Here is a 19797-nt window from a genome sequence, read left to right as displayed (position 1 = left end):
ACAGACCTTTGTTGGCAAGAGGCTTGTGGAGGTGCCACAGCTCCTGTGGCAGTCCCAGCACACACCTGGCATCAACTGCAAGTTCTGTAAGTGAACACGCCTCCAGATGATCCTGGCCCTTCGTTTGTTGAGTCACCCCAAACCTTGAAATCTTTCCAACAAAAGAGTAGAGACAACCAATGTCAGCTCTGTCCTGCCCCAATCCTTAGCCCACAGCATCTGTGAGCATCATAGCACGGCTGATTTACAACCACTAAGCTTTGGGGTGGTTTGTTAAAGAGCAGTAGTAACTGGACTTGGGGAGAGAGAGAAGTGGAGAACTGGATGGAGGAGGAAGGCAAGAGAGTGGCATCCGGGGAAACTAAGGGAAGAGGGGATGTTGTCAAAATAAACGATGCCAGGGCTTGCACCAGGCTGGAGCAGTGGATGGGAGGAAAGAGAAGAGATCTGTGGATTTGTGCAGGACGCCTTTTGGAAGTAAACTCAAGAGAACCTGCTGTATGCGGTCACTAATGGAGGGTGGGTAAGAGGAAAGACAACAGCCAGTGACAGGTCCCCCGCCCGGCCCTGGCGATTGACTACAACTCCCAGCATCGCTCGCTCAGGCCGCGGGAAGGGCAAAAAAAAAAAGTTTGGGCCAAGCATTCCCGGAATGCGCTTCCTGCTGGCGCGGGGCGGGGGGCGGGCAGGGAGACCGGGCGGGGCGGGGGGCGGCGCGGCCGGAGCCCGGGGCGCGCACTCAGCCCGGCCCGGGCCCCAGCATGGCCGAGCCGCTGCTCAGGAAGACCTTCTCCCGCCTTCGGGGCCGGGAGAAACTTCCCCGGAAAAAGTCGGACGCAAAGGAGCGCGGTGAGAGAGAGGGAGGTGGGGAAGAAGGGGCCCCGAACCCCGCCCGGCTTGAAAGAGGGTCCCAGGGCCCCAAAGAGGGACAGCTGAGGGGACAGGAGAAGCCCCGCGGAAACCCCCGGCGGGTCGGGGTTGGGGGCGGGGGCAGGCAAGGGTCGTGAAAATAACGGGCCGGGGGGGAGAGGGGGCGCGGACCGTTATGTGCGCTTGACCAGGGATGCCAGCGCTGCGGGCTCCTCGGGAGGCCCGGGAGGGGGCCTCACCCCTGACAGGAAATGGGGCCGAGGCTGAGCGCCTGGAGAGTGGTGGGGAGGAGGAGCTGGGAGGCTGAGAAACTTGGGCTTAGTCAGGCCAGGCTGGCGACACCCTGTGCCCTAGAGACCAGGGATGGGAGACGGGGGCGTACACCCTGCAGAGGAGGGAGAGGCTGTGCGTCGATCGTGGGGGCCACCTCCCAGTCCCCTCTTACCTACTAGCCCGTAACTGCAGCTACACCCACCTTAGGCAGCCGCAGGAAACTGCCCCCTATACAGGTGGGGAAACTGAGGCATGGAGCAGTTTGGGTGATTTACCCAATGCCAGTGAAGCGACTTAACAGCTCTGTGGACTACGCTACTAAATGAGAGCCCAGAGAGACTCGGGGAGTGGAAGTATGAGATGACCAGAGGAGGGAGTCGGCATGGAAGACCTTAAAGACATGGGAGCTGCGTGGGACAGGAAGTTCCGGAAAGGAAGGGGTTAAAGGAGGGAGGGCCAGAGGACTTCATGGATCTGACTTCCCCCCAGCGGTCTTCCCAGAGATTCCCAGGGTTCCCAGGGCAGAGAGAAGGGACAGGGGTGCCCACGCACAAACACACACAGGAAACAGCCCAGGATGTCGAAGGGGAGGATGGAGCAGCGGCGGGGCAGGGGAGTGGGGCGGGGTGGGAGGGGGGTGGTTCCTAAAGCAAAACTGTTGGGGTCTGTCTGGGCTAAAACACACGGTCAGCTCCAGGATTGGGGCAAGATTTGGAAAGAAAGGCAGCAGGGTGGGGAGTGACATGCTACGGGTAAAGAACCTGGCAGCCACACACTCACTGTCACGCCTGCTCTGGTCTTCTAAGCAAGCTAGCCAGCATCCACCATGGGCTGTGTGTGTGCCTGAGATATGAGTGCCTAGGAAGCGCTCTCATGCTGAGATCACAGTGAGACTCAGATGGCAAGTGGTTTCCCCGAAGCCACCCACTGAGAAGGCACAAGCACGGGGCTCCACGCCAGCATTAAAGAGAGGCATGGGGACGTAGAGTGGGGAATACAAGGCCCAGGCCCGGAGAAACCCCTCTGGACCTCTGAGGCTGGAGGGCAGACGGACCGAGTCCTGTTTGGGACACTAGGGCAGGGAGCTGTGGGCAGGGAGCTGGTAGCAGGTGAGATTGCCAGCCTGCAGCCACCCATTCCAAATGAATGTGGGGAGTGTACAGGCTGAGTGCACCCCATGTCCCATAGGGGAAGAGCCCTGGGCTGGGGCTGCTCTGGGGGCAGTGGGGGGCTGCATCTCACTCCCCTTGCTCTCTGCCAGGCCGACCAGCCCAGCGCCCGGAGCCCAGTCCCCCAGAGCCCCAGGCCCCAGAAGGACCCCAGGCTGGAGCGGAGGGGCCCCCCAGCCCTGAGGCATCTCGGAGCCCGGCTCACGGTGCCTACCTGCAGAGCCTGGAGCCCAGCAGCCGCCGCTGGGTGCTGGGCGGGGCCAAGCCACCAGAGGAGGCCACTCTGGGGCCGGGGGCACCTGGCAGTGGGGAGCCTGCTGGTGAGATCTGGTACAACCCCATCCCAGAGGAGGACCCCAGACTCCCAGCACCGGAGCTCCCAGGCCCACAGCCAGGCTCAGCTGAGGCAGACAGCCCGGCCTCTCCAGGTGAGCACAAGCCTCCCACCCTGGGGCCTGCAAGGTGACTACAAGCATAATCACCCCCATCCCAAGCCCAGAATTCTGAACCCTGAGGTCTGCTGTCTTCACAGGCACAGTCCCTGCCAGCCCCCCGACCAAAGCCTCCCGCACCAAGTCCCCCGGCCCAGCCAGGCGCCTCTCAATGAAGATGAAGAAGCTGCCTGAGCTGCGGCGCCGACTGAGTCTGCGGAGCACCCGGACGAGCCGAGAGCGCGAGCGGGCCGCCCCCGAGGGCTCGGTCATTAGTCGTTACCACCTGGACAGCAGCGTGGGGACCCCAGGGCGGACAGCAGTAGCTGAGGGCGCACGCGGCCCGAGGGCGGGTTACCTCAGTGATGGCGACTCTCCTGAGCGCCCCGCGGGGCCTCCGTCACCCACTGCCTTCCGCCCCTATGAGGTGGGCCCCTCCGCCCGGCCGCCCCCGGCTGCGCTCTGGGGCCGCCTCAGCCTGCACCTGTACGGGCTGGGGGGGCTGCGGCCGGCGCCTGGGGCCACTCCGCGAGACCTCTGCTGCCTGCTGCAGGTGGATGGGGTGGCCCGGGCCCGAACCGGGCCGCTGCGTGGGGGGCCAGACTTCCTGCGGCTGGACCACACCTTTCACCTGGAACTCGAGGCAGCCCGGCTGCTGCGGGCCCTGGTGCTGGCCTGGGACCCCGGTGTCCGGCGGCACCGGCCCTGCGCCCAAGGCACTGTGCTGCTGCCCACGGTTTTCCGAGGTAGGGTGCATGGTCTCGGAGGGGGCGGGGAGGGCACAGGACTCGGCTCCCAGCTCCCTCCTTCCTCTAGAGTGCCCAGGGTGGGGACGTAGCTTGGCCTAGGGGACAGGGCACAGGAAGTGATGGGGGAAGACCCCACTCAGGAAGTCCCCCTTGTGTCTTTAGGGTGCCAGGCCCAGCAGCTGGCTGTGCGCCTCGAGCCCCAAGGGCTGCTGTATGCCAAGCTGACCCTGTCGGAGCAACAAGAATCACCCAGCACAGCTGAGCCCCGAGTCTTTGGGCTGCCCTTGCCCCTGCTGGTGGAGCGTGAGCAGTCCCCTGGCCAGGTGCCTCTCATTATTCAGAAGTGTGTTGCGCAGATCGAGCGCCGAGGGCTGCGGGTAAGTCCCTCACCCCACCCTAGCTAGCCCCCAGACCTCAGAACCACTCCCCAGAATACCCAGGGTATGGAGGCCAGGCTTCCCCCTACCCCACCTGGGGAACTCTTAGCTCCAATCCCAGCCTAGACAAGGGCAGGAGCTCCCTACACACCCCCAGATCCTAGCATCTAGCCCAGAACTCATGGGTCCTCTGTTCATTAGATAACATAGGATCCCAGCCCTTTCGGAGCTCAGAGTCTGGTGGGGGGAAAGACATGACTGCTACTGCTACTGCTAAATCACTTCAGTCGTGTCCGACTCTGTACAACCCTGTAGACGGGAGCCCAGCAGGCTCCCCCATCCATGGGATTCTCCAGGCAAGAACACTGGAGTGGGTTGCCATTTCCTTCTCCAATGCATGAAAGTGAAAAGTGAAAGTGAAGTCGCTCAGTCGTGTCCGACCCTCAGCGACCCCATGGACTGCAACTTACCAGGCTCCTCCATCCATGGGATTTTCCAGGCAAGAGTACTGGAGTGGGGTGCCATTGCCTTCTCCGAAAGACATGACTAATAAATCACATATAAGAAACAGGCTGGGATAAGAGTGAAGAAGCTGGGACAACTTAAAGCAGGACCTGACCTGCTGGTTAGGACAGGGAAGGCTTTCCAGAGGAGGTGACAAGTAAGCTGAAAAGGAGTCAAGGTTTCCTGAGTCAAAGGAGGTGGGTGCCAGGACAAGTAATTTGGAGGGTTTACAGGGCTGGGTTGTCCAAGCAGCCAGATGGGGTCCCCCATGACAGGTGTCAGAAGAACAGAAAGGCAGCCAGTGAAGTTTCAGCCAGCCCCCAACCTCTCAGCCCATTGCCACCTGGATCCAGGCCTCTGGCCCTCACCCCATAGGGCCCACATCAGTCTGTACTCTGACAAAAAAGACACCTCTCTGCTCCTACCCCCAGGTGGTGGGGCTATACCGTCTGTGCGGCTCGGCAGCCGTGAAGAAAGAGCTTCGCGATGCCTTTGAGCGAGACAGTGCAGCTGTCTGCCTCTCTGAGGACCTGTACCCTGATATCAATGTCATCACCGGTCAGCTTGCCCCTTTGCTCTCCTGCCTGCTCCCCAGTCAACCCTCAACTCAAGGCAGTCCCTGTGGTCCCTCTAGGACTTCACCCCTTCTGTTGGCCTTGTTTTTACCTTCCTGCACCTGTCCTCCTCCTCTTGCCCCCCTCCCAACCCCTGCTGAAGTTCCAGCCTCAGAACTCAGGGGTGCCCTAACTAGTGTGGGCCCTATATCCACAGGCATCCTCAAGGATTATCTTCGGGAGCTGCCTACCCCACTCATCACCCAGCCCCTCTATCAGGTGGTGCTGGAGGCCATGGCCCGAGGGCCCCCAAGCAGGGCTCCATCCAGCACTGAGGGCACCCGTGAGCTCCTCAGCTGCCTGCCAGATGTGGAGAGGGTGAGTTGGGCCTGGGGGGTGGGGAGAGTGGGCAGGACAGGGAGTGAACTGGCATCAGCAGAATGTTTCTCCCATGCCTGGGCTGGTGATGGCCATGAATGTGTGGCACCATCACACTCCTAGTGCTGTTAGTGTCCCCACTATAGATAATGGAAGCCAAGGCCCAGGGCAGTTGAGTGAGTTGCCTCAGGTTTCACAGGCAGAATGTATCGAAATTAACAGACTCAACAGAGGTCTGTCAACCTACCGTAAGGGAGGTTCCTGGCTGTGGGATCCTGCCTCTGTGCCTCAATATCCTCATCTGTAAAATGGGATTACTACCAGCCCTGCCTAACACACAGAGGAGAAGGTTCAAGCCCAAGTTCTGCCATTTCAAAGTTGTTACCTTTGGCCTCAGTCTTCCCTCCAGCAAAACGGGAGCATAATACTAATAGCTAAGTTCTGGCAGGATCATCTCCCAGCTATGAGACTGAATCTCAGTTTCCCCATTCTGAACCGCCTTAGTCTGCCTTGAGTGCGACAGGGGACCGACTTTGCCCATCTCGTACTCGCCCAACCCTCTTCTCTCAGGCTACATTGACGCTTCTCCTGGACCACCTGCGCCTTGTCTCCTCCTTCCACGCCCACAACCGCATGACTCCGCAGAACCTGGCCGTTTGCTTCGGTCCTGTGCTGCTGCCAGCGCGCCAGGCACCCGCCAGGCCCCGCATCCGCAGCTCTGGCCCGGGTCTCTCGAATGCGGTGGACTTCAAGCGCCATATCGAGGTGCTGCACTACCTGCTGCAAGCCTGGCCAGGTGAGCTGGCCCCCGCCCCCGCGCCGCGGAAACGAGCCTGGTATCCCAGACGATGCTTTCTCTGGCGGCCAGTTAAGAGTCTTGGGCTTCAGGCGAGGCACGCCCCCTCGTCAGAGTGAAAACCAGTACCTAGTTGCCTGAGCAACCAGTACTAGCTCAGCCAGTGAAATCCCGATCCGGTCGAAGGCCTTGCCTTTCGACAGGCCAGTAAGGGGCGTGATTACCTAAACAGCCAATCAGAGGCCTAGGTGTCGCCTCTGGACGTGACGTCACCCAAGCCCTCCCTCTCCCACTGCAGATCCCCGCAGGCCCCCAGAGCCTCCGGAGCTCGTCCCGTACCTGCGGCCCAAACGACAGCCATCGCTGCACTTGCCGCTAGCGAGCCCCGAAGTGGTGACTCGGCCCCGCGGCCGGGGCGGTCCCGAAAGCCCCCCGAGCAACCGCTACGCGGGTGACTGGAGTGTTTGCGGGCGGGACTTCCTGCCCTGTGGGCGGGACTTCCTCTCCGGGCCAGACTACGACCACGTGACGGGCAGCGACAGTGAAGATGAGGACGACGAGGTTGGAGAGCCGACTGGCGCCACCGATTTTGAAGACGACTTCGAGGCGCCCTTCAACCCGCACCTGAACCTCAAAGACTTTGATGCCCTCATCCTGGACCTGGAGAGAGAGCTCTCCAAGCAGATCAACGTGTGTCTCTGAGCCGGGCGGGGCTGGACCCCAATTACTAAGGCCAGGCTCCTGGTTGCTAAGGCGGTGCCCTAACGACCTAGGGAGGACCAGACCTGTAGCTCAGGCCTAACTCCTGGTTACTGGGGAATTGCCTAGCGACCAGCCGATCCTTTGCTGAGAATCATTCCCTATTTCCAGTACTCAGTATTTGGACACTGGTTGCGACGGCCGGGCATGGGGGACTTTAGGGACCAGCTACTGTGGCCGTCTTTTCTTGAGTACCAAGGGCTTCTCTCCTGGCTGCCAAAAGGCAGTTCTGCTTGCAGGGCCGCCATCTTTAGCCAGGGAAACACCAGTTACTGTGAGCATCACCCTGAGATGGTGAGACACCCTCCCAGTCAGTCCTTGCTGCTGCCAACCAAATCAGTATTAGCTTTGAGCACTGCACTCTGCTTCTCCCTCAGTGGGCCCCAGGACTATGAAGAAGTGCTGTTTGAGGCAGGGTGTCGGGGGAGCCCCTCTCCTGGGCTCTGGATAGATAGGAGCAGCCTGGGGCTTATAGGAAAACAAGTGGTTTCGCCACCCTCTTTTCCAGGGAAAACCTCATAATTGCCTCAAACCAGCAAAAGTAGATAGCAAGAGTCTGGCCCTTCCCCTCCCCAATTCTTCCTCCCCATTCCTGAAGAAATTAAGCACTTATAAGACCTCCCTTTTGGAGGGGCCCCACCTGAAGTGTCAGGCTGGGGGCACTTTGGTACGGAACATATTTATTGCCTCCCTGCGTGTGTGCCTGTGTGTGAGGAGTAATGTGTATGGACGTGTCTAGAGTGGGTATGTGGGGCTCTTTCAGGGACCACAGAGGGGGTGGGGGGAAGAGTTTGCAGTGCCCAGGCACCCTGAAATCCCCAGTAATGGTGCCTCAGTGAGCCCCCGAGTTCCAGTGGGAGAGTAGGGTCCCCTCCTGTCTCCCCCCTCTTTCCCTCACTTCCATCTTTGTGGACAATAAATCAATATGCACAGGTTCTGGGATGAGTACTTGGGCCCCCACGGAGCAGACGTGGTTTATTCAGTGTGTGAGACAGGAAGCTGCAATACTTTGGCCACCTGATGCGAAAGAGCCAATTCATTGGAAAAGGCCCTGACGCTGGGAAAGACCGATGGCAAAAGGAGAAGGAGGCAGCAGAGGATGAGATGGTTAAGATAGCATCACCGACTTAATGGACATGAATTTGAGCACACTCTGGGAGATAGTGGAGGGATGAAGGAGCCTGGCGTGCTGCAGTCCATGGAGTCGCGAAGAGCTGGACACGACTTAGCGACTGAACAACAAGTGAGGAGGGGAGAAAGGACACAGTTGAGCTCACAAATAGGCCCAAGGACTCCCCAGGGCTGTCAGAGCCTCTCTTAGCTCTGACTCCGTCCAGCCCCTCCCTGTCCTCAGGGAAGATTGCAGGGTCACTGGGCCTCATGGCTTAGGCCCAGGGCAGGCAAGGATAAAACTCCAAGCCAGCTAGGCACAGTCCAGAGGTGGGAAGAGAGTCAAGAGCACTGACCCGTGAGGCCCTACATGGCGATGGAGCCGTCCCGGAAGTCCGTCCTCCCGATGAGAATGTTGACCACAACCGGGTGGCCATCCTGGCACCACTGCTGGGCGTCACGCAGCACCTTGACCACCTGATCCTCATTCTCGCGTGAGAGCAGCAAGCCCTGGGCCCCCAGTCCCTGGGCTGCCTTGTGATAATCTGAAACGGGAGGGCAAGTCAGAATGGTGGCAGAAACCCAGCCCCCCATGCAGGTAGCCCAGGAGAGGAATACACGTTCAGCTGACCCTGAAATGGCGTTCCCCCTCCCCGCCCATCCAGGCCCCTCTCACCAGTGTAAGCCAAGCCACAGGCCACATTGCTGCCCAGAGAGGGCACCTGCTCCCTGGAAATCTGGGTCCAGCCAGCATCATTTCCTATCAAGGCCATCACTGGGATCTGCAGGGAGGGAGAGGAGGCCAGGCCAAGGCCTTCAGTCCCAAGGCTTGGCCAGCGGCAGGTGAGAGGCAGGGACAGGACCTCTGCCAGATAAGGAGCTCCCTCCCCAGTCCACCCCTGAGGATATCTCCCAGAATCCCAGGCTCTGAGCTTCCCTTAGGCCAGCCCGCCCGGTCACCTTGTGTCTGACGAAGGTGTCAAATTCGATGAGGCTATAGCCAAACGCTCCATCCCCAAACAAGCACCAGACCTGAGGTGGGTACCAAGGATGGTTGGGCTGGCTTACGGCCCAGAAAGCAGCAAGCCTCCTGCACCCAGCACACTCTGACTCACCTCAGCATCTGGCCGACACAGTTTGGCCCCAAGTGCAAATCCGGCACCAACCCCCAGAGTCCCAAAGGCCCCTAGGAGAACCAAGAGCAGGTGTAAAGAGGCCCAGAGGAGTGCAAGCTGCCCCAGGTGTAGGTCTGCCCTTACCAGGATCAAGCCAACGCAAGGGCCCACGGGGCTGCACCAGGTAGGCAGCTGTGCCCACGAAGTCCCCGCCATCAACCACCAGGATGGAGTTGTCAGGCAGAGTGTCCTCCACCAGCTGCAGGACCCGCACCGGGTTAAGATGCTGGGCTACGGGCATCAGTGCCTTCTCCCTGTGACGGAGCAAGGCAGGTCAGCAGAGCCAGCAGCCTAGCCCGCCAGGAACCCATGACCCACCAAGTCCACTCTACCCAGCCCCCACCGAAAGGCCTGCTCCTTCTGTTGGTCGGCTTGCCGAAGCTCCTCTGCCCAGTCTGAGGCCCACATCTGACCCCGGAGGCCCTCCACCAGCTTCACCACGAAGGAGCCCACATCTCCTGGGGAAGGAAGAGGGCACAGCTGTGGGGAGAAGGCCACCTCCTACCCTTTAACCACCAGAGACCCAAAGGCAGCAGGAAGCCAACAGGCATCTGAAGCAAGGAAGCAGGTAGCGGGGAAGGTGGGGGTGGAGATGGCCTAAGGCAAAATGAGTGAAATACCCCAGAGCCTGCCAGAACCAGGATTAGGGCAACAGGGGTGAGGGAGAGCAAGGCCAAAGTGAGTTGGCGGGGCTTCCCTGGGGCCTCAGTGGTAAAGAATCCGTCTACCAATGCAGGAGACACAGGTTCGATCCCTGGTCCGGGAAGATCTCACATGCCACTGAGCAACCAAGCTCATGCACCACAACTACTGAGCCTGTGCTCTGGAGCCCAGGAGCGGAACCCTAGAGCCTGTACTCCACATCAAGAGGAGCCCCACAGTAAGAAGCCTGCACACTGAAACTAAAGAGTAGCCCCCACTGGCCACAACCAGAGAAAAGCCCATGCAGCAATGAAGACCCGGTGCAGCCAAAAATAAAAAAATTACAAAGTGAGTTAGAAACTCATATCTGCCTCTGTCTCCTGCCTCCCCCTTCACACCCTAGGTCACACAGAGGCAGGTCAATTCTGCCTCTGAAACATGTCACTAAACACACCTCTATCGTCCAAGTACATCTCAACAACCCAGGCACACAGAGTATTGGAGAGCAACCAAATTAGCCAATGACGATGTACCTTTCATCAGCTCCATCTCAGAAATGATCACAAAGAGGCTCAGCGAAGCTGAGTTTCTCCTCCCTGCCCATCCCAACTCCAGGCCTCATGGTTGCTGTCCTGGCCTTAACAGCCCCCTTGCCTCTACGTGGTCCTCTCCAACTTGCTGCCCATCAGCTGCTCCAGTGGGTCTTCCCAAACATGAATGCACATGGTGCCACTTTTTTGCCTGACACAAGTTCCCTCTCACCTACACTGCAGGGTAGAGTCAACGTCCTTGGAACAATGGGCAAAGCAGGACACGGAAAGGCTGTGGAAGAGGACTGAACAGGGGTAGAAGAGCCATGACAGAAAAACTGAGAGACCCCAGGGCAGGCCCTAAGGGCAGTGGGCAACATGGGAGAGTACAGTCAGGAAACGTGATCACATGCACATTCCCGGGCCTTCCCCCTGGTACACATGCTGTGTGTGCATGTGCGTGTGTGCTCAGTCGGGTCTGAGTCTTTGTGACCTCATGGACTGTAGCCCAAGAGGCTCCTCTGTCCATGGGATCTCCCAGGCACAAATACTGGAGTGGGGTGCCATTTCTTCCTCCAGGGGATCTTCCCAACCCAAGGATCAAACCCGCATCTCTTGCATCTCCTGCATTGTCAAGAGGATTGTTTATCACTAGCGCCATCTGGGAAGCTCTGGTTTACAGTAAACAGTTTTAGAGGTAGTAACAACTGACCTACGAAGGGGAATGACCATTTTATGCACAATAAAAATTTCTAAAAAAAACCCTACCCTTAGTTCATCCAGAAGCACCTACCAGTCTAAGGGACAAATATGCATCTCCAGCCAACTGGGTGCCCCCTGTGGCAGGATCCAGGCCTTGGTCACCAGCACCCAGCTCAAGCCAGCTGTCAGCAGAGGCCAGAAGAAAAGCGACACATACAAAAGGAGGGACTCACCCTGCACAGCCTCTTGGGGCTTCCAGAAAATGTCTGAGTTGATCAGCATCTCCTTCCGGTCACGGTTGACAACAATGATTTTGCTGCTGCGGCTGAGGACACGCCCATAGGACAGGCGGAAGTCACACACTGCTCCTGGGGAAAGGGGACGGGGTCTCAGCAGACCCAGGACCAGCTTCCTGGGGGTGCCCGCCACCTTACTCAATCCACTGTGGTAGCCCGAATGCAGAAAGGTCCCCATCCCTCACCTCTCCCTGTGCCAGTGCCACCTGCAATAAGACTGCAGGTCCCCACTCCTGGAACCTAGACTGGCCCCCGGACCTATGGTGCTCTGGCCTGTAAGAATGTGCGAGAAGTCATGGCGTGTGTTCCTGAAGCCAGACCTCCAGCAGCCTCGCAGCTTCCACCCTTCTCTCTGATATAACCTTGTTCCCCAAGCCCTGCATGTTTCTCATCACCCACCAAGTGAAGAAGGCCAGGCTGCTTGGCTGGATGATGAGAAACATGGAGGAGGAGGTAGGGGGAGAGAGAAAACTCAGTTACCCCAACCGAGGCCATGCTAGCCCAGTCCTGCAGCCAGTCAACCCCCAAGTACACGAGCCAGCCCAACCACTGCCTTCCCACATCCCTGAATGTAGACTCAAGGATGAGCCCTGCCAAAATGAGAAAAAAACTGTCAACTAACTCATGGGTGGGTCTTGAGAAATAATAAGTGCGTTGTAAGCCATGGCGTTTAGGGTGGTTATTATACAACAGTTGCTAACTGATAAAACTATTATTTGCCTAGCAGGATTCAGAGCACTTTATGTAAGAAGATATGTGTACGGGCTGTGTCAATGTTATATAATGCATATATATGCAAGTACTGTATACACAGCCCCACAGGTGCCCACTCTCTGTCCATGCCCTTCTGTGTAAAGCTGGGTCCCAGACACGACTGGCACCTGGTGAGAAATTAGGGGTGAGAGGTAGGAGGGTGGGTGATTATGAGACTAGGTGCCAGCCAGTACCCAACTAGGGGGGCAAGGTCACATGGGCAGGGAGGTACCTAGAGGGAGCGAAAAGGGAGGGAGGGTAGGAGGACCAGGCCCACCTGCCAGGACGACCACATCTGCCTTCTTCAGGGCAGCCCTGCGGTTCTGCCGGAAATGGAGGGGGTGGTTGCGGCCCAGCAGTCCCCGTGCCATCCCCGCCAGGAAGCAAGGGATGCCCAGGGTCTCCACGGCAACCCTAGGGATCCAGGCAGAACAGAAGTGAGTATGGCCCAGGGCCTGCCCGTCCTCCCAGGGCACCAGGGGACCAGGCATGTGACCCTAACAATAAGGGCAGGCCGGAGGCTTCTCACCGAAGCTTGTCTGAGGATGTCGGAGGCAGCAGGGCCTGGCTCCCAATTAGCATGAGGGGCTTTTTGGCCCGACTCAAGATCTCCACACATCGCTGAACCTGGGGCAAGAGGTGGGGGCTCAAAGAGCTGACCTCGGGTCACCAGGAGGCCCCCAAGTTGACAACCCCGATACCGATTCAGAGAGAAGCCACTCAGCATGTGGCAGAGGTTGGAGGAGGGGTGGGGGGGGTCCCTGGCCAGGGAAGAGAGGTAAGTCACCTGCTGGGGGGAGGCCTGGGGAATGTCCAGGGGCAGAGGTCCCTCAGGCTGAGGCTCCCAAGCTCCTGCAAAGAGGTTGGCCAGGGAATTCGCCAAGTACCTGCGAAGAGAAGAGGAAGAGGCCATTACCAGGAGTAATTACCAGGGTTTCAGAAGCTGAAAGAGAAGGGCCCAGAAAAGGACTGGAAAGGGCAGGAACAGAGGTGGATGAGCAGTGGCCTGGGGACACAGACCCCAGCGGCCAAGTGCCCAGTGGCCTGTTTCCCCTTGGAAGCTTCCAGTGACCACCCCAACCTGACACAGACCTTGAGAAATAAGGGCCACAGGCTGGAGCACCAGAATCAGGGGCCAGACCCGCTGGGTCAGACAGATGTGGGCTTGGGTTCTGGCTCTGCTGCTTCCTGTGTGACTCTGGTTGAGAGACTTAACTTTTCTGAGCTTCCTCCTCTGTAAGATGTAAAAGGGACCGTCTCTCCCAAGGTCCAGTGGTATATCCACTCAGGATATAAAGCATGTTGCAAAACACTGTGCTGTTGTCTAGGCACTAAGTCATGTGTGTCCAGTTCCTTTGCAAACCCATGGACTGTATGCCAGGCTCCTCTGTCCATGTTATTCTTCAGACAAGAATACTGGAGTGGGTTGCCATGCCCTTCATCCAGATCTTCCTGACCTGGGGATCTAACCCGACTCTCTTACATCTCCTGCACTGGCAGGCAGGTTCTTTACCACTAGCACCACCTGAGAAGCTTGGTATGTACATATCTATCCCCAGCTCCCTAACTATCCCTTCCCCCATCCTTCCCCACTGACAACCATAAGTTTGTTCTCTAAGTCTGTGAGTCCCTTTCCATTTCATAAATAAGTTCATTTGTATCATTTCTTTTTAGATTCCCCATATAAGGGATGTCATATGATATTTCTCCATCTCTATCGCACTTACTTCACTCAGCATAACAATCTCTAGACCCATCCATGTTGCTGCAAATGGCATTATTTCATTCTTTTTTATGGACTCAGCCCTATTCTTATTTAAGGTAATAATGATTAATTCTTTTCTACCTCAGCATATGCTTTGCAGTATCAAAATAATCTCACTTTATTTTTCACAAAATCTTAGTCTAGAGAGAAAAAGCCATGTTTGTCCAGCTTGCAGATGAGGAAGCTGACATCAAGCAAGGTTTAATCACAATATACATAAGTCAAATCATTATGCTGTACACCTTAAACCTATACTGTGCTGTTTATGTCAATTAGATCTCAATAAAACTGGAAGAAAAAAAAAAAGAGGTTTAATCATTTGTTCCCAGCTAGCTAGTGGCAGTTCTGGGATTTGAACCCATCTCTCTGGACTTTCATTTCACTCCAGCTACGTTACAGATGGAACATAGCTGTGTGAATTAAGCACTGAAGGTTCCTTCAGGCTGAACCCTAGTGCACCATTAACAAACTGGACAACTGCATGCAAGTCATTCAGCTGCCTTGGGTCTCAGTTACCTAATCTGTGAAATGGGTTGAATAATACCTGAGTCTTAACTCTAAGGGTTATTATAGAAGACATGTGAGTTAACCTGCTACACCGTGAGCTGGCCTTCCAGGTGCTCCTCATATGCCCAGGGAGCAGGGACCTGTCTGTCCTGTTCATGCCCATCCTGGCACCAAGCACATAGTGGCACTCACTAAATATTTGGAGGGGGAGTAGAAGGCAGAGGGGCAAGGACAGGCAAATGGAAGGGACAGAGGGGGAAGAGGAGGAGAATTGATTCTCCTTTCTGTGTCCTGTTTCAGCGAGGTCCACCTCAGTGGTGACCAGAAAGTGATCCCTGTCACATACCTCTGCTCAGTCTATGCCCCTACTTACAACCTTTTTTAGCCTCTCAATGGAAAGACGTTCCTTCATGAAACTTGCGGCTCTTCCAGGAAAACCTTAAAGCTCATCTCACGCCAGGCCTGATGCCCTGCTCTCTCCAACACCCAGGCTACTCACCACTCAAAAGTCCCATAGGAGGCCCCAGAGTGAACTGTGCCCATGCTGTGGGCCTATAGGGACCCACCGTCCCCTTACCCTGTCCTGCTGCAGGTCCAGACACTCATATGAGATCCATCCACATCTCTGCATTCCACAGCCACCAGCTAGATTCCAGGCCACCATCATCTCTCATCCCAGGGACTGCCACACCACCTCCCTGGCTTCCCAGCTTCCACCTGACCCCAAAGTCCACTCTCTAGCAAGAGCCACAGGGATCATTAACAAAAACCCAAACCAGGGCTTCCATGATGGCTCAGTGGTAAAGGATCCACCTGCCAAAGCAGAAGACACGGCCTCAATCCCTGGCCTGGGAGGACCCCACATGCTTTAGGACAACTAAGCTCAGGTGCCACAACTACTGAGCCTGTACTCTACAGCCCGGGAGCTGCAACTACTGAGCCCCACATGCTCTAGAGCCGGTGCTCCAAACAAGAGAAGCCGCTGCAATGAGAAGCCCACAAACCGCAACTAGAAGAGAGTAGCCCTGATTCACCACAACTGGAGAAAAGCCTGCATAGCAATGAAGACCCAGCACAGCCAAATTAATAAAAATAAAAACCAAACCAGGGTATCCCATGCCAGTGCTTAAGGTCCTAAAATTAAAGGACTCAAATTAAAAACAAAGCCCCAGGGACTTTCCTGGCAGTCCAGTGGTTAAGACTTTGCAGGGGTACAGGTTCAATCCCTGGTCTGGGGGTTCAGATCCCACATGCCTCAAGACCAAAAAAACACAAAGCAGAAGCAACACTGTAACATGTTCAAGACCTTTTATTTAAAAAACCACAGCCATTTATTTAAAAAAACAAAGCCCCAGGTCTGCCCAGGCACTCCTGCTGACTGCTCTCAGCTCAGCCTCTACCCTTCTCCCCTTTGCTCACCTGCTGCCACCACACGGGCCACTTTGCTTACCAGCCCACAAACTTCATTCCTGCCTCAGGACCTTTGCATATGCTGTCTCCTCTACCTAGGAGAAACTCTAGGTAGAGGAGAAACTCTCCCCGTGGCTGGCTCCTCTCAAACTAATGTGCAAATCAGTGAATGAGTCAAAGAAAGGATGGGTGCTGGCAGGGATCTGTGAGAGAAGCCAGGGAATATGGGAGGGAGTGGGCTACTTACCAGTGGACCGCTCGACTCATGAGGCCCTTGGGCGGCTTAGCTGGCACCATCTCCTTCTGAACCATGAAGTAGGGGTACAGCACGTCCAGAGGCAGTTCCACAAACACCGGGCCTGCATGGAGACAAGGAGAACGCTCAGTCTGCTGTGCCTCCCAGGTCCCAGGGCGGAACCTCTGCCCAGCCCCCGCCCCACTACCTACCGGGGGTGCCCGACTGTGCAGCGGCCATCGCGGCCCTCAGGGTGGGGATGATATCCCGCACTCTCCGCACAGAAGCACAAAACTTGCAGAGCGGCCGGAACAGGGCTATCTGATCAATTGCCTGGAGTGCACCCCGATTCTAGTAGAGACAGAAAAAAATCCAGGAAGTCAACACATGAGCACTTCCAGGCTCCCTGGGGTCCCTGCCACCTGCCCCCCACCCTCACCAGGACAGGGCACCTGCAGCAGGGTGCTGGCAGCCCCACCCAGGAGCAGGACTGGGGACTGGGCTATCTGGGCATTCTTCACTGCAGTCACTGTGTTGGTGAGGCCGGGGCCGGCCGTCACTGCAGCCACGCCCACTGTCCCTGGAACACAAAGCCTGTCTCAGCTGGGTCCACCCTCCCGGCCACGTTCCTCCCCCCGCCAAAATAAAAACCCTGCCCCCTCAAAGACATCCCAGTCTCACCAGCCCCCAGCCCTCCCCATTCTGCCCTCACCGGTCAGGCGGGCTACAGCATCAGCGGCAAAGACAGCTGTGACTTCGTGGCGGGTGTCCACCACGCGGATGCCCAACTTCTCACAGGCCACCAGCAGTGGCGAAATGTGCCCGCCGACCAGTGTGAAAAGGAAGCGCACACCGTGGGCCTTCAGCACGGCTGCCACATTTTCCCCGCCATGCCGAGTGCTTGCCGTGTCCACCTGGGCCGGGAGAGGGGAGGAGTGAGATTGTCAAGGACCAAGGTGCGGGCACCAGGGCAGGTGGGCAGAGGAATTACACCCCTCCCCCAGGAAGTAGGGGAGGGGCAAGGTGGGAGGCAGGGGAAGCTTGGTGTTGCTTTGCTGTTGTTTAGTCGCTAGATCGTGCCTGACTCTTTTGAGACCCGCATGGATTGTAGCCCGCCAGGTTCCTCTTTCCATGGAATTTCCCAGGCAGTAAACACCGGAAAGGGTTAACTTCCTTCTCCAGGGGATCTTCCCGACCCAGGGATTGAACCCACGTCTCCCGCATTGGCAGACGGATTCTTTACCACTGAGCCACACCAGGCATCTTATCAGAGCCTCCCGACAATATATCCTTTTACAACAACAAAGACCAAGACTCCTGAGCAAGATTCAAAGTCCCATAGAATCAGTGCTCTCAAGGCACCTGTGGCGCAAGCAGGAAGAGAGGTTAGGGAAGGTGGATCCACGGAACCCAAGGGAGCTTGGCCAGAAGCCACCAGCTGGGACTCCAGAACAGCCCGCCCTCCAGTATCAGGGCCCCACAACAGGAGACTGCTGACTCGTCTCCCAGGCCCCTCCCACCCACTGGAACAGGCCCCGCTCATAGGCTGCCAACCACCAAGTGCCTAGCACGGGAGCAGCCTGTGGCAAAGACGATGCTGGGGCTTCCCAGCCCCAGCTTCCACACAGCCCTGTACACCAGAGACCAGAGGCCTTTGTCACTGTTGTGGTTGTTCAGTCACTCAGTCATGTCCGACTCTTTTGCAACCCCCGGACTGCAGCCTGCCAGGCTCCTCTGTCCACAGGATCCCCCAGGCAAGAATACTGGAGTGGGTGGTCATTTCCTTCTCCAGGGGATCTTCCCAACCTAAGGATCAAATCCACATCTACTGCATTGGCAGGCAGGTTCCTTACCACTGCACCACCTGGGAAGCCCGGCCTTTGTCTTAAATCTTTACAAGTCCACAGGTATAGTGGCGCTGCTCCAGGCTAGGAGGGAGACTTCCCTGGTGGTCAAGACTTCACCTTCCAATGCAGAGGGTGTGGGTTCAATCCCTGGGCAGGGAGCTAAGATCCCACATGCCTGGTAGCCAAAAACCCAAAACATAAAACAGGAGCAACACTGTAACAAATTCAGTAAAGACTTTAGGGTCTGGGAAAGGGTGATTTTCTGCGAGGAGCCAAGTAGTTCAGAGCCAGGTCTGTGGGGTCACTTCTCCCCCAAACAGGTCACCTAAGGCAAGTCATCACACACCCCCTCTGAGCCTCAGTTTCCGCTTGTGGAAAATGAAGACAAACTGTTGGGTACTTGGGAAAATCGCTTAAAGCGTTGAGCAGAACAGACAGCTACCCTCACAAAACTGTTACGGCCAGCCACATCCTCTGGGGCCTGCCCTCAGTACTCTGACTCCACCGTGTTAGGAAGCATCGCTCTGTGAAAAGGACTGGGGACATTTAAGGAAGAGGGTAGATGGGCTGTGGAGTGCCGGGCGGGGTGTGGAGTACCGGGCAGCTGTAGTTTGCCTGTGGCCTCTTCCTAGAGGCAAAGTCCAGGGTCCCAGAAGCAATTCCGCAATAGCAACCGGATCCTAGAATTTCCCGATCAGTCAGTCGCTCTGCATTAATCGGAACCTCACTCTCCTCGCCTGTGAAATGGGTTAGCTAGAAACGGTGCTAACGGAAGTCCACTCCTTTGACTGACCCCGGCCCGCCACCCCTGTATGCCCCCGAACCTTGTGCATCAACTGATAGAAGAGCCCCAGGCGGTGAGCGGCGCCCAGCAAGGCGGCCACTAGCGTCCCAAAGGCCAGGAGCAGGAAAGAGGAGAAGAAGCCCCAAGCTGGGGCGGCAGCCACCGCGGTCTCCATGAGCTGACACCTAAAGAAGAAAGGGCAGTGCTAGGACTTGGACGCGACAATTAAATTATCCAGAAGGCACACCCCATCTCCCGGCCCAGATCCCGGCCACGCCCCTTGTCTCGCACACCTAAACGATCACGCCCCTTACACCTCCAGGCTCCTACCCAGGCCACGCCCCTTGCAACGCTAGCCCAACCCCCTCGCCCCTTACATAACCACGACCACCTAAATTAGGCCACCACAAGTCAACGCGGCGACAACGCCTCCAATTATTTCCCATTTACCTGCTTCTCAATGGGTCCGCGGGAAGCCCCGACTCTCTTTGATATCAAGGACCCGAATCTTCGTCCTAGTGGTGAGCCCACCCCACGACTACACCCCCAAGTCAGCGTGCATGACCCTCTCCTGAAGCCGGACCCCTCCCCTCCAGCGAGGGCCTGGACTCCAATCTGACTCCGGACTCCAGGCCGTGAGTCAAGGTCAGATCGTATCAGGATGCTCCTCCTACCCTCGTGGCACTTTAACCTTCATTCATAGGAAATGGCGCTGGCTCCAGAGGAATTCGGCGCCCTGCGTGTCACGTGACCAGGCGCACAACTTGAAAGGGTTGGGCCAATTACCTATGTCCTTGCCCCTTTTGGCCACTTGGATCCAGGGCTCCCCTCCGCGCATGCGCGGAGCCCTAACCACTCTCCGGGACACAGGCCCCTCCTCTAAGACCTCTGTCTCTACTGGCTGCCTCTTGCACAGGCTCCGCCCTCCCTCGCTTTTCATTGGCTTGTGCTGCAAGCCTCACACACGCACACCCTTTTTTTTTTTTTTTTTAACAAGAAGCCACACCCCTCTACGACTTTCAGCAGCCTGGAGTCTAGCGGATCCGCCCTCCTCCGGTCTCCCCGTGACCCCAAGTTGCTGGCCTGCAGATTCCCTGCATTCCGAGCCCATACTGCTTCCCACATCAGGCATGCTGTACGCCCCTTCACGTTGGCCCAGTACGGACGATCACAGACCCCTC

General features: G+C 57.1%; 2 protein-coding genes across 7 annotated transcripts; one reads left to right on the top strand and one right to left on the bottom strand.

The window, feature by feature from the left end:
- The first annotated feature begins 691 nt into the window (after positions 1 to 691).
- On the top strand, positions 692 to 7795 carry SYDE1 (synapse defective Rho GTPase activating protein 1). Of its 2 annotated transcripts, XM_086408771.1 has the most exons (9): positions 692 to 849; positions 2405 to 2740; positions 2845 to 3170; positions 3297 to 3489; positions 3655 to 3869; positions 4805 to 4931; positions 5145 to 5305; positions 5876 to 6101; positions 6400 to 7795. In XM_086408771.1, the coding sequence occupies exons 1-9, from the start codon at positions 762 to 764 to the stop codon at positions 6801 to 6803; spliced, it is 2076 nt and encodes a 691-aa protein (XP_086264897.1). In that variant the 5' UTR covers positions 692 to 761; the 3' UTR covers positions 6804 to 7795. The 2 variants fall into 2 exon arrangements, with proteins under 2 accessions (XP_086264897.1, XP_086264896.1); XM_086408770.1 differs by having other exon boundaries at positions 2845 to 3489.
- Positions 7796 to 7797: 2 nt separating this feature from the next.
- On the bottom strand, positions 7798 to 19482 carry HACL2 (2-hydroxyacyl-CoA lyase 2). 5 transcript variants are annotated; one of them, XM_086408775.1, is made up of 18 exons: positions 19403 to 19454; positions 18657 to 18801; positions 18430 to 18569; positions 16698 to 16899; positions 16438 to 16565; positions 16198 to 16336; positions 15998 to 16109; positions 12856 to 12955; positions 12598 to 12695; positions 12346 to 12482; positions 11253 to 11387; positions 9489 to 9603; positions 9230 to 9399; positions 9086 to 9156; positions 8931 to 9002; positions 8647 to 8752; positions 8327 to 8515; positions 7798 to 8092 (listed from the first exon to the last, which is right to left on the bottom strand). In XM_086408775.1, exons 6-17 carry the CDS (start codon positions 16223 to 16225, stop codon positions 8337 to 8339), a joined length of 1323 nt encoding a protein of 440 aa, XP_086264901.1. In that variant the 5' UTR covers positions 16226 to 16336; positions 16438 to 16565; positions 16698 to 16899; positions 18430 to 18569; positions 18657 to 18801; positions 19403 to 19454; the 3' UTR covers positions 7798 to 8092; positions 8327 to 8336. The 5 variants fall into 5 exon arrangements, 4 of the variants coding, with proteins under 4 accessions (XP_086264901.1, XP_086264900.1, XP_086264899.1 ...); XM_086408774.1 differs by lacking the exon at positions 19403 to 19454 and adding an exon at positions 19067 to 19361; XM_086408773.1 differs by lacking the exon at positions 18430 to 18569 and having other exon boundaries at positions 19403 to 19482.
- Between the last annotated feature and the right edge of the window lie 315 nt (positions 19483 to 19797).

The sequence above is a fragment of the Bos grunniens genome, chromosome 7 (assembly GCF_055505025.1).
Source record: "Bos grunniens cultivar Pamir isolate PY7600 chromosome 7, Bosgru_T2T1.0, whole genome shotgun sequence".
Lineage (NCBI taxonomy): Eukaryota > Metazoa > Chordata > Mammalia > Artiodactyla > Bovidae > Bos > Bos grunniens.
Note: the sequence above shows the minus strand (reverse complement) of the source record. Positions and strands in the feature narration are given on the sequence as shown.